At 41.1% G+C, this 13,275-nt stretch overlaps 1 protein-coding gene across 3 annotated transcripts in view; it reads left to right on the top strand.

Moving 5' to 3' along the window:
- Positions 1-13,275, top strand: part of MARCHF1 (membrane associated ring-CH-type finger 1) — a 345,392-nt gene that overhangs the window by 277,011 nt on the left and 55,106 nt on the right. For all 3 annotated transcript variants that reach the window (XM_083172830.1, XM_083172820.1, XM_083172851.1), the window contains one exon: positions 3,925-4,072. In XM_083172830.1, the coding sequence (XP_083028956.1) occupies positions 3,925-4,072 (148 nt within the window). The remainder of the gene's footprint in view (positions 1-3,924; positions 4,073-13,275) is intronic.

Raw genomic sequence — 13,275 nt, 5'->3', positions numbered from 1 at the left:
AGCTTGCTTCTTATGCAATGATAATGGTAACACTCAACCTTAAAGAGGAACTATCTGGGATGAGGTCGATAGGATATACCCAATTCAATCCATACCCAAGGACTGTTAATAATAGGGAATAGAGGACTGCTGTTTAGAAAAAAAGGTACCTAGCTTGGCAGATGTATTAAGCCTTAACAAGAGATAAATGCAAGGGTGATAAGGAGAGATAAACGTCCAGCCAATCAGCTCCTTACTGACTTTTCAAACACAGGCTATAACATGGCAGTTGGCAGGTGATTGGCTGGACGTTATCTCTCCTTATCATCCTTGGATTTATCTCTTGTTAAAGCTTAATACATCTGCCCCCATTATCCCATTTTGGACTGTCATAAGCCTCAAATGCTCTCCTGGGATGATAAATGTCACTGTAATTACAACCTACATACAACGTAAAAATAAAAAACCTTTTTCAGGTCTTCTGTAATGATATGTGGGTTCTGCTTTGCATATTTGACCAGTTTACAGACTGTGACATCAGATCTTCTGGATCTTACCTTGAATGCAGTAGTCATCTGCAACATCCATTGATATATCTGATATACTTATTAAAGCCCTTGCATGCATTTATTTATCTCCAATTCTATGCGAATATTATAGAAGCCCATAGTTGTTTGGAGAATGCATAATATCAGTGGAGTGCAGAAGGTTCGGAGTATTTATTAAAAGTTACCATTAACTTATGCTTTCTTCATTTAAAGTGTAGTAAAGGCAATCAAGTTTCAAGGTCTTCCAAAAACAAGTATTTTTGATTTAAAGAGAAGAATATTTTATTTTAGTTTTCAATCTGTTAAATTTAGCAGATAATAATTGTACATTAAAATCTCCAGAAATACATCATTTTTAAGCCAGCACCCTGAAGAGATTGAACTAAGTTATTTTCTCTGAGAGCTTTGTAAAACACCATGAGTTTCACTAAGCCCCTGAATATAAGAAATTTAGAAAGAAAGGAAGGTTATATAATAAAGTATACTAACTGTATATAATGTTTTCAGTCTAGAATTCCCACTGTTAAGAATGTATTATTAGAATTACAACACATTTATGTTACTGATAAGTCAGCAGCAGATGTAGCCACATTGTATGCACAGAGATAGATCTCTCTAGTTCCTGTCCCCTGGGGTCTCTCTACCTCCATGTCCCCTGTAGTCTCTCTATCTCCCTGTAGTGTCCCCCTGTCCCTGTGGTCTCTTTCCCTGTCCTCTGTGGTCTCTCTATTTCCCTGTCCCCTGTGTTTTCTCTCCCTCTCCCCTTCATTCTCTCTATCTCCCTATTCTGTGGTCTCTCTCTCTCTCTCCCTGTACCCTGTGGTCTATCTATCTGCCTTCTGTGGTCTCTCTATCTTCCAGTTCACTGTAGTCTCTCTATCTCCCTGCAATCTCTCTCCCTATCACTGTGGTCTCGCTATGTCTCCATCCACTGTGGTCTCTATATTCTTGCCCCCTGCAGTCTCTCAGATGTATCAAGCTTCAAAAAGTGATAAAAATTGAGAGTGATAAACAACCAGCCAATCAGCTCCTGCCTGTTATTTTTCAAACCGAGCCTGTGACATGGCAGGTAGGAACTGGTTAGCTGGCTGTTTATCACTCTCCATGTTATCACTTTTTGAAGCTTGATAAATCTGGCCCTGTCTGTGGAAGTCTCTCTATCTCCCTATCAACTGCAATCTCTCTCTCTCCCTGTCCACAGTGATCTCTCTCCCTGTCCCCTGCAGTCTCTCTCCCTGCCCCCTGCAATCTCTCTCCATGTTCCCTGTAGTCTCTCTTCCTGTCCCCTGCGGTCTCTCTATATGCCTATTTCCCTAAGTGTCACAATCTGGTATAGGGTGACTTATTCAGAGGGCTGCGACCTGCCTGACGGGCTCAGAAAAAACGAAATCCCCTTGTGGGGTTTCCTGGAGAAGACCAAGGTGGGTTTAGCCTCTGTGCCTCTGTTTTGAGTATAGCCAACACGCTTCCTAGATGAGCCTTCCATGTACCAGTGTTATCTCCACCTATATACCACAGGTACATTAAACTTCCATGTTCCAAATTTCCTGTTACCGCCACTGGCCCACTACTGCCATCTCCGGGTACAGCTGTCCTTTCAGTACTGACAATCAAGTTTCTTGTTGCCACAACTATTGCCAAAATGATATTCAGTTTTAATGTTAAAACTGGAAAACATGAATGCTAAATATAAATATGTACAACACATAAAAATGATATACTGAAGTGGTTCCACTATTGTTAGTTAGAGGCCTGACCTCCCTTTCTGCACACCATTGTAGACACTTATCCTCTCTATGCCACGTTGTGACGCATTGACATACAGAACACCTTTGGCATTCTCATAAAGCTTCAGTACAAATATTTCTGAATATGTAGGATGCATAACACAAAAATGTGTCATGCTTTTAAAGAAATATAGTAACTTTCATCACGCTGCAAATTACATATTTCCCTACCTCACCAGTGACTTTGTCTTAGTCACTTTGGATTACAATATATATAGAATATAAATTCTAACAATACACAAACATATATATGTTTACACAATAGATTGCAGTGTGTGCAACCCAACGTAATGACACAATTATACAATAGAAGGATCGGTCCTAGAAATTAGATGAAAAGTGTCAAATCGCATGTGTTTCAGCTCTGATTCCAATCTAGTGCACAGATCTGTGCACATTGGATCACAACCAGAGATTGCAAAGCCTGTACCTTCAGCAGCATCCCCGTTCCCAAGGATGCATTGTGCTAGTGCGCCGATGACATCACCAAGCAACGCATCCTTGGGACCGGGGATGCCACTGAAGAGGAATATGATGGCCACCGTGGACGCCAGGGCACACCCTGGACATCCAGAGACCATTAAGGCACCGCCAGTGGACCAGGTAAGTATAAAAAAAAAATCAGAAATTTCAATAATCCCTTATCCAAAATGTTCATGGTTCCGAGCATTTTGGTCAAGGGATACTCAACCTGTACTACAGTTCAAAAGCAAACTTTTTCCAATATACAGTAATCTGCTCTTTTATATAATGACAGAATAAAGTGTAGCTTACCCCCCCCCCCCCCCCAAGAAAAAAAAATGCACGTACAATGTTCTAATTTATAATAGCTTAGAAATATGTATGTTTCCCTTAGGGACTGTGAATGAATCATAATACAAATAATATCACTGCTGGATAACGATACCAGGCCAGGGGATGGGCTGCGTCTGAAAGTATTTTATAGTCACTCACTTTTCTCGGTGGTCTCTGACTGCAGTGCCCGGCCTGCAGAAGAGATGGGGATCCGCAAAGGCCCATGAGAGGAGCTGCGTGCAGATCTGCATTATCAGCAGCCCTCCAGTGGCATCTTACTTACTGGCAAAGCCATCGCTAACCCCTCACCACTGCACTCACAATAGTGGTGGTACAAGTCCAGGGAGAGCAGTATATGCGGGGGGGGGGGTGGGGGGCAGGACCGGGTATATAACAAAAAAGTCTGTGTTGGGCGAATGGGTGGTCCAGTGAATCCCCGGACCACCCTGCAGTTTCGACAGTGCTCTCTACATTCCTCCCAACTGTCCCATTTATATCGGGACAATGTCACTAACTAGACACTGTCCCGCTGTCCTACCCACAGGCTGCAGTGCAGCTTGGGGTGGGTGGAGGGGGCAGGTTGGGGGAGCACAGCAGCCAGTGATCATGGATTAGATGCTGTGCAAAGTTTGCAAAGTTGTGGTTACAGTATAATAGTCATAGTTTGCAATATTCTGCTACTGTCTAGGCATAACATATGGGCGATGTCGGCTCTCATGCATATTAATGAAAGATATATTGAATAATAATGTACTTTGTGCAGAATAACATGTTACATATTATCAAGATTAATTATTTTTCATCTTTCATTTCAGTGGGAAAAACTACAGATGACAAAAAGTGAGAGGCGGAAAATAGTCTGTTCTGTCACATTTCACATAATTGCCATTACATGCGTAGTATGGTCTCTTTATGTACTTATAGACCGAACAGCAGAGGAAATCAGGCAAGGGAATGACAATGGTAAGAAAGTTTCTACAACATTGTACATACTTTAACAGCAATATGCATCAGAAAATGTCATATTAGATATATGCTAAATGGTTAAAACATAAATTTGTGCATAAAGTATCTAATATTTGAATTGAAATTGTCCATCTGGACAAACATGAGAAATATAAAATGTGTGCAGTACTGATTGTTGGTGCAAAAAAGAGTTCTAACCTAACCCTTTGAGTGTCAACATATCTAAGAGAGATGTGCAAAATACAGGCTAAAAAATGCCAGCGTCGCTCACATTTGTTATATAAATTCAAATAAAAAATGTGTAAAAAAAAAAAAGGTTATATTTTCTATATAAGGTAAACATTATAGGGCATTATGATGAATAAAAATGTTTGCTTGGCAATTTTAACACCTATTTTGACAAACTCACTTGGCCCTCAAAGGTTTAAATTGTGGTGCAAAGACTAGTGATGCAAAAAAGACATGACTATCTTTTTCTGTTGCGTGTGATCTTATTCTACTGACTAATACATTTCTTCCTGCTTACATGGTCAGGAAATGATACTGTATAGTCCATTTCACCGTAGAGTGACAGGGGTTGTCTTAGCGATACAACAAAGATACAATACATTTGGGGGAAGTAAAGAGTGTATTTAGAGCAATATAATTTGTCAACCATACTGTAACACAATATAGTGATGACAATTCTTATGTTTAAAATAAAGGACTGCAAAAACATTTTGAAGACACCAAATAGTAAATAATTATTAAATAAGCAATATTCATAGAATTGTAAAAATATACTTTTACTAAGTTAAAACATTTGTAAGCAGCTAAATATTAAATAATTGTCCATAAGCAATATTCATAGAATTGGAAAAACATTATTTCCAAAGTAAAAAATATGGAACTAATGTACAATAATATACATCACTCTAGAAAAATTTTATAATAAATCATCCATCTAACTTAGCCAAAAACAGTAATAGTTCACTTTCCAGCATTAAGCACACTGTGGAAGCTCTTCATATAATAAATGGGTACTTGTGTATTAGCCGGGCGCCCAATTAGCATATGTACGCAGGCATAGGGTAAGCTACGATGTCCAAAGATTGCCTAGCGTAGTTAGTGTAGTGACTCCACGGCAGCCCGTCTCTGTCCCCGGCGTCCATGGCTCTGTCCCCGGAGTCCATGCCAAGCCTAGTGAGTGAGGCGCTCGCTAGGCGAGCGAGCGCCGGTAACCGCCAGATCCCCTGCGCTGGTGGACGCCGGCAGAGAGGGGATCATGCGGGCGCCGGGGGAGAGGCGTTCCAGCTGTCTCAGACGCTCCTGCGTCTCAGTAATTATTAGCACGTGCACCTCATGCATAAAGGGGGTATGCTGGCGCAAGTGCGTCCTATGCAGAATATAGGAGTCATTTTCAAACCCCCACTATCCATGCCAGCCGAAGTGTGGCGAGCGCAGCAAGCCCCACGTGGGGATGCGTTACGCGTCCTCCCGACCTGTTCATACCCCCACTATCCACATCGACGTGGAGTTGATCTTATAAAGTGTGGCGAGTGCAGTGAGCTAAAAGCACAGAATTCGTTTTTTGTCTTTTTTTGTTTCCTACAGTAATATTAACCTCAATAGCATTAGTTACCATTAATTTCCAGTCTATTCTAAACACCTCACAGCTCACAATATTGTTTTTATGCCAAAAGGTTGCACCAAGGTAGCTGGATGAATAAGCTAAGCAAAACAAGTGGGCAGCAGAAACCTGTGGCCCATCTAGGACTGGCACTGCAGTGGCAGACAGGATAGTATTTTTTAAAACTAGGCACCAAAGAGCACATAATGCAAAGAAAAGAGGCGCAAGATGGAATTGTCTTGGAATCCTCCCACCCACATTATGTTGGATAAATAGGACATGCACACTTTAACCCCTTCCCGCCGCAGCATGTTTTTGCCTTCCTGACAGAGGCCTTTTTTTCAAATCTGACATGTATCACTTAAGTGGGGATAACTTTTTTTTGCTTTTACTTATCCCAGTGATTTTGAGATTGTTTTCCCGTGACACATTGTACTTTAAATTAGTGGTTAATTTGGGTCGATACAATTTTTTTTTTTGTGAAAAATACCAAATTGTCGTAAAAAAATTGAACATTTTGCTATTTGCAAAATGTTACATTTTCTGCTTGTGAGACAAATAATCATACCACTCAAAATAGTTAATAACTAACAAAGACCATATCTATACTTTATTAAAAAATCATTATTTTAACCTCCTTTAATTTTTTTGGACACTAGGGGGCAGCAGCGTCTAAATTTTACACTACACGCAGTTTAACGCTGGTTTTGGCTGTTCACTTTTGGACAGCCAATCGCAGCGATCGCCCAAGACGGGGGGCAACCCTGCCCCCCCTGGGCAATGAGGGAAAATGTCTGCTGTCAGGGACAGCAGACATTGTCCCTCTGTCACCGCGTCTGTAGACGCGGTGGCACTTTTAAGTCATGACGTATATATACGTCATGTGTCGGGAAGTACATCCCGGCCATGACGTATATATACGTCAAATGTCGGGAAGGGGTTAACAAACCAGTAATTTCACATGACTGTGGCTGAAATGATTGGTTTGTTTGGGCCCCCACAGAAACAACAGGAAAAAGCGATTTAGGTGTCACTGGACTGCTTATGCGCTAAGCTACAATTTCTGAACTTGACAATGACTTACAATAAATGTGCTGCAGGTTACATGTAACGGAGAATGTTCCTAGGTGGTTAGCATCCATACCCATAATTATTACGCTTTTACAAAGACTACATGTGGCGAGACAGTTGTTTTCTGGATTTGGGTAGAAATAAATTCCAAACTGAAGAGGTGAATTTTTTGGTATTTTGTCCAGGCATGACAGTGGTCTTTTTCATCCCACGGCCAACAACTGTCTTCACCTGTGCATGATTCAAAGAACCACATAACCTTTAGAAGCCTCATCGTTAACTTCCTCCTCAGTGCCAGATACACCAATATCCTCCACATCCTGGTGTACTTGTACAGTTACATCCTCATTCTCAATGTCAGCAACTGGACTGGCGATGATCATCCCTGCACTTGCAGAGTGCATGCAAATGTTGGAAGGAGCCTCCTCTTCCCATACAGTGTTGGGAAGGTAAGGCCACTTGGACTCTTCTTGGGGATATTTGATATCTGTGCTTTAACCATTTTTGTTTTTGAGAGATGAGGGCTTCCACCTTCATGTGAAGCTGAACCACCAGATAAAAAACATAGGCAGAGGCCTTAGACTTTTCTTGCCATTTCACATCGTAAATGGCATATTGGAAATTTAAAGTGCGTTAATTTTTTTTTTTCAGGCCCTCTAGGACATTGGGCATTGGCCTTAGCAGACTACGTTGTTGCATTGTCAATGTCATGACTGCAGCTTCAGCACTAATAGTAGGAAGTGGTTCCTGATGTTTAAATTGAGCAGCACTACTGGACTAAAATACAGCTGCACAGGTTAGCACTACTGGACTTATATACAGCTGCACAGGACTGGGCTTCTATATGGATGCATAGGACTGATAGGGCAGACAGGAAGCACACAATTATAGAGCAGACAGGCGTCACCCAGGTATATGGCAGGCTGGGCACCTCTGGACTGATATAGAAGAGCACACAGTGTACCCTGGGGTACGACAGCAGACCCACCCAATGCCACCACCCACAGACAGACAGAGGTCTGTCCTCCACCCCATCCTATGCTGGAGTGAAGATGAAGCTGATTGGCAGGGATTTATATAGGATCCAAAACCCGCTAGAAACAGACAGTGGGATGAAAACATTTTGCCTTGTTCTGGGATACGAGTCTGGTGGGAAAACATGAGCCGGGCTAGGATCCTGCCTTGGATTGTGAAGTTCGGAGGGGCTCGGATGAAATCTGATTGATCAAAAGTATTTAGATCCCCATATACAAAGATTCCTCTTTAGTATCTATAGGGCTTTAGTTCTATAGTAGAATAAAAAGGAGTCCAAATAGTGAAGTACTATGGCTTCCAAATAATCCAAGCTTCAAAAAGTGATAAAGTAGAGAGTAATAAACAAGCCAATCGGCTCTTACTTGTCATTTTTAAAACCATCATTGTAACATGGCAGGTAGGAGCTGATTGGCTAGTTGTTTATCACTTTCCAATTTTACACTTTTTAAAGCTTGATACATCTGGCCATACTGTATGTCTTTTCAATAAATTGTTTACTAAAAGATTAAAACCACAAAGTTATTATAGATAAGGATTATCTTTGCTGCGCTGGTTACAGTGCTGGAATCACATATTCACATATGGCGTCAAGCTTCCAAGTCTCTCACTTCGCCACCGCAAGCTGAATATTTAAAAAACAGAATTAATTATATTTCCACCAATACCAACCAGGGGTGAAAAGTAATAGGGTGAGAGAATCAGAAAGTGTGAGATTTGGTAAGAAATCTCCAGGTTTTTTTTTAAAGCGGCAACCATTTACACTTCAAATTCAAACTGGTTTGCCGTGTAAATGATTGCCGCTTTAAAAAAGAAATGGAGATTTCGTACTAAATCTCTAACTTTCTGATTCTCATACCGTTACATTTCACCCTAGATATCTTTATCACTGTTGAGAATATGACAATCACTCCTACCACTCAAGCTCACTGCCTAGGTGTCATCCTTGAATCTCCTTTGTTCCCCACATTCAATCCCTCGAATTCATGCCACGTGCACCTAAAAAACATATTCAAAACAAAAGGTTGGGATTGCCCACAACCAGCGCTAGATACAATATGACACTGTTACTTCCCTTTCTCCTATGTCCTTTTTTAGAGATCGGTATCACTCTCAGCTCGTTCCATTCAGTGGAACATGTAAGAAGAGCATATACATTTCATAGTGCATACCGTTTAATAATCACATGAAAAATCATACACAATGGAAAAAGGACATGTACATCAAGGTACAAAAGCAAATCACAATAGGGGTAAATATCACACACATATAAAATCCAATGGTAAAGTGCCAAGTGCAATAATGGAAAGTTGCTTTAATCTAGTTACCAGATGTTGTGTGAACCGTAGAATATACAGTTCAAAGTGCGCTTGCAAAAAGTCCTAGTCGCCCGGGCACAACCTGGATCAAGATGCTGCTGCCGGTCCCACGATCCTGCACCAAAGTCCACCTGCCTTGAACAGGATCCGAAACGCGTCGGTGGCCTCCAGCAGGTGGACTTTGGTGCAGGATCGTGGGACCGGCAGCAGCATCTTGATCCAGGTTGTGCCCGGGCGACTAGGACTTTTTGCATGCGCACTTTGAACTGTATATTCTACGGTTTACACAACATCTGGTAACTAGATTCAAGCACCTTTCCATTATTGCACTTGGCCCTTTACCATTGGATTTTATATGTGTGTGATATTTACCCCTATTGTGATTTGCTTTTGTACCTTGATGTACATGTCCTTTTTCCATTGTGTATGATTTTTCATGTGATTATTAAACGGTATGCACTATGAAATGTATATGCTCTTCTTACATGTTCCACTGAATGGAAGGAGCTGAGAGTGATACCGATCTCTAAAAAAGGACATAGAAGAAAGGGAAGTAACAGTGTCATATTGTATCTAGCGCTGGTGGTGGGCAATCCCAACCTTTTGTATCACGATTGACTTTCTTTGGGATGCCTGAGAAACACCCCAGGGGAACGCATACCCTAGCTGCTAGTGCGCACTGGGTGAGACACTTGAACCTGTATTTGCATATTCAAAACAAATTCACCCTTACCTTACACAAGACACTGCTACCGTAATCAATACCACATACTTTTACACAAAGCCATAAACCAAACTACACCAACATACATCTCTTCTCTTGTCTCTAAATATCTTCCAACCCGACCTCTTCGCTCCTCACAAGATCTACGTCTCTCACTCATTACTCGCTCCCATTGCTGATTGACTTTCTTCTGGGCTGCACCCACTCTGTGGAATGCTCTATCACACACGGTAAGACTCTCCTCCGGTCTCCAAACCTACAAGCATTCCCTGAAAACTCACCTCTTCAGGCAAGCTTATCAAATTCCGGAACCAGACACTTAGGGGGAAATTTATTAAAGGAAATTTGTAAAAAATAGGTGTATTTGTATCCAGAAATACACTTACTTTCCCAAAAATACGGCAATTCGTATTCGTATTGATGTGCTATCAATACGAATATGAATTGCCGTATTTTTGGGATAGTAAATGTCAAAAATAAGTGTATTTCTGGATACAAATACACCTATTTTTTTTACAAATTTCCTTTAGTAAATTTCCCCCTTAACCTTCATATATAATTCCTATACAATCAAATACCCTCTGTACAGGCCACACATATCCTCTCTCTATTTTTCACACTTTCCATCCTCCTGACCCCTGGGCAAACTGCTGGGTCACTGTATCATACATCACACCAGAACCCTTTGCATGATGGTGGAATTAATGCAATAAAAAATATCTATCCTTGTGCATCAATGCTTATATCCCTATTGATTGTAAGCTTGCAAGCAGGGCCGTCTTACCTTTTACTATCTGTTTTACTATCAGTTTGTTGTATCACTGTCTCCTATTGTGAAGTGCAATGGCATTTGCTGTACTATATAAGAAACTATGGTACTTGTGTAGTTTCATGGCGGCACTGCCCGTGGATTGCATTGTATGCAAATTGCATGTGATTTGCATACGATTGGCATACCATTTGCGTGCAATGCGATTTAGCACACCCCCACTATCCACGTCAGCCCGAAGTGGGGCGAGCGCATGCGGTACGCGTCCTCCCGACCTATTCATACTCCCACTATCCACTTTGGCTTGGAATAGATTTTCTAAAGTGTGGCCAGCGCAGCTTGCCACCGAGCCCGAAGTGTGGCGAGCGCAGTGAGCCCCTCGAGGGAGGCGTAAAACGAGCCCGAAGCGTGGTGAGCGCCCGCGGAATATACATCAAGTAATACACATAATACACGTCAAGTAACCCGCATCCCCTTGGGGGGCTCGGTGTGCTCGCCACACTTCGGGCTCATTTTACACATGCGCTCGCCAGGCTTCGGGCTCCTTGGCTCAATGCTTTTGCCACACTTTATGAAACTAACACCACACCGATGTGGATATTGGGGGTATGAACAGGTCGGGAGGACACGTACCGCGTCCCCTCGCCACGCTTCAGGATGACGTGGATAGTGGGAGTGTGCTTAATCGCATTGCATGCAAAACACATGCAAAGCATACAAAAATTGCATGCAAATCGTATGCAAATTGCATGCAAATCGCATGTGATTTGCATACGATGCAATCCGCGAGCAGTGCCCCCGTGAAACTACACAAGTAATGAAACTATTAATAAATACATAATAAATTATGTGTGTATGTGTACATAAAACTATGGGCTACATTTTTCAAAGTTTGAAAATAGATAAAATGGTTAAACATGAAGTCGCAATCAATAAGCTCCTGTCATTTTTCAAACACAGCCTGTGAAATGACAGGAGCTGATTGGCTGGTACTTCATCTCTTTACAATCTTTGATACATCGAGACCAACATCCCCTATTCTGCACTAATTAACACCGAATGTCCTAATTTCTATTGGCAAAGTCTTTTTTTTTTAACAATAAACAAGTCAACAGCTGGCTGCTCTTCTTAGTAGGTACTTGTCAGTATGGACCTAGAACGAAACACATAATACAAAACATTAAAAGGATACTCTACTGGTGTTTTGTATAATACATATTCTATATTGCCAAAGGAACGGTAAACATTTTATTCATCATATACTTGTGTTATACAATATATATATATATATATTTAGTGAAATGCTTAACTGCAGAGATAGACAGATTAGATAGATGATAGATGATAGATAGATAGATAGATAGATAGATAGATAGATAGATAGATAGATAGATAATTTCCTATATTTCTTTGTGTTGTTATGCTGGTTATCTTAGTGGCTTTAGTGACAGATATTTCAGTTTGTGACTTCAAGGTTACTTTCCTCATGTATTTTGTTGACAGCTGTAGCAGTTAGACATTGATGCTGTTAATAATAGCTACTTGTTATTATTTTAGATTGATATACTGTACCTTTGAATGTCATGGGCAACAATTTGCATGTTTTTCCATTTAAATAAAAATCCAATAGTTTATACAGAAATTTTGCTTGATGTGTACTATGCACTTTTTCCTATAATAGTAGAACTCTCGACCTTGCTATTGTACACTGAGTAACAGTTATTGCTTGCTTGTGGTTCATGAAAAATGTCATTGTGACACATTGGCCTGCATAATTAATGGAAAAAAGGTAAAATCACCAAATACATGTAAAGTGTACAATAGTATAATTTCCTAGCTTCAGAATACTAGAATCTATTTGGGGGCATAGTGTGAATATAAAAAATGTAGGTTGTACTCATATGTTGGTGTTTAATATATTGTAGATGTGACTGTAACTTGGATAAAGTAGTGTATTTGGTTTGTTTTAGTCTTAAGGGAAAGTAATGCATTTGCACCATACTTGCCTACATTTTTTTTCTCCTCTCCGGGAGAAGCCCAGAGATGAGACCAAATAGTGCATGTCATTTGGGATGGGACGATGCTGATGTCCCCAATTCCCTGCCCCCTTGGCAATGAAACACGGAAATTCGCAGGTCCCTGGATTTGGGACAGGCTAAAATGACTAGAAATTATGCATCAGTTAACCCCGCACCTTCCCTGAAGACTGTATTATGACATAAGTACCCAATTGTTTTTATAAAACTTTTCAGACAAGCATATTGACAGACTGGAAATTGATACTTTTTTGTTATTTTTGTTTGTTGTGTAATTTTTTAATACTGTATAAGGGGAAAATGAGTTTTTACTAATACCCCTTTCACATCGTAATTGCCGGGTCACACCCGGGATTTGGACACTGGTCCATCCCGGAAGTTACCCAGCATTTGCGAGGTGAGCCCCCACAGCATCCCGGAAATAAGCTGGGTCACTGATGTCATTGTGGAGCAGGGCAGAGCAGCAGTGCATCATTGGGGGGTGGGGGGGGGAAGCAGCACTTGGAGCTGATGCTGCCTCCTCCCTATAGTGTGATTAGGAACTGGGTCACTCGACCCAGGTTACCCATTCACACTGCAGAGCAACCCGGGTCCCACCCGGGATTAACCCTTCTTTTAACCCACTTTGGAATGCCGGGTT

This window comes from Crinia signifera, chromosome 1 (assembly GCF_055691185.1).
Source record: "Crinia signifera chromosome 1, ASM5569118v1, whole genome shotgun sequence".
Taxonomy (NCBI): domain Eukaryota; kingdom Metazoa; phylum Chordata; class Amphibia; order Anura; family Myobatrachidae; genus Crinia; species Crinia signifera.
Note: the sequence above shows the minus strand (reverse complement) of the source record. Positions and strands in the feature narration are given on the sequence as shown.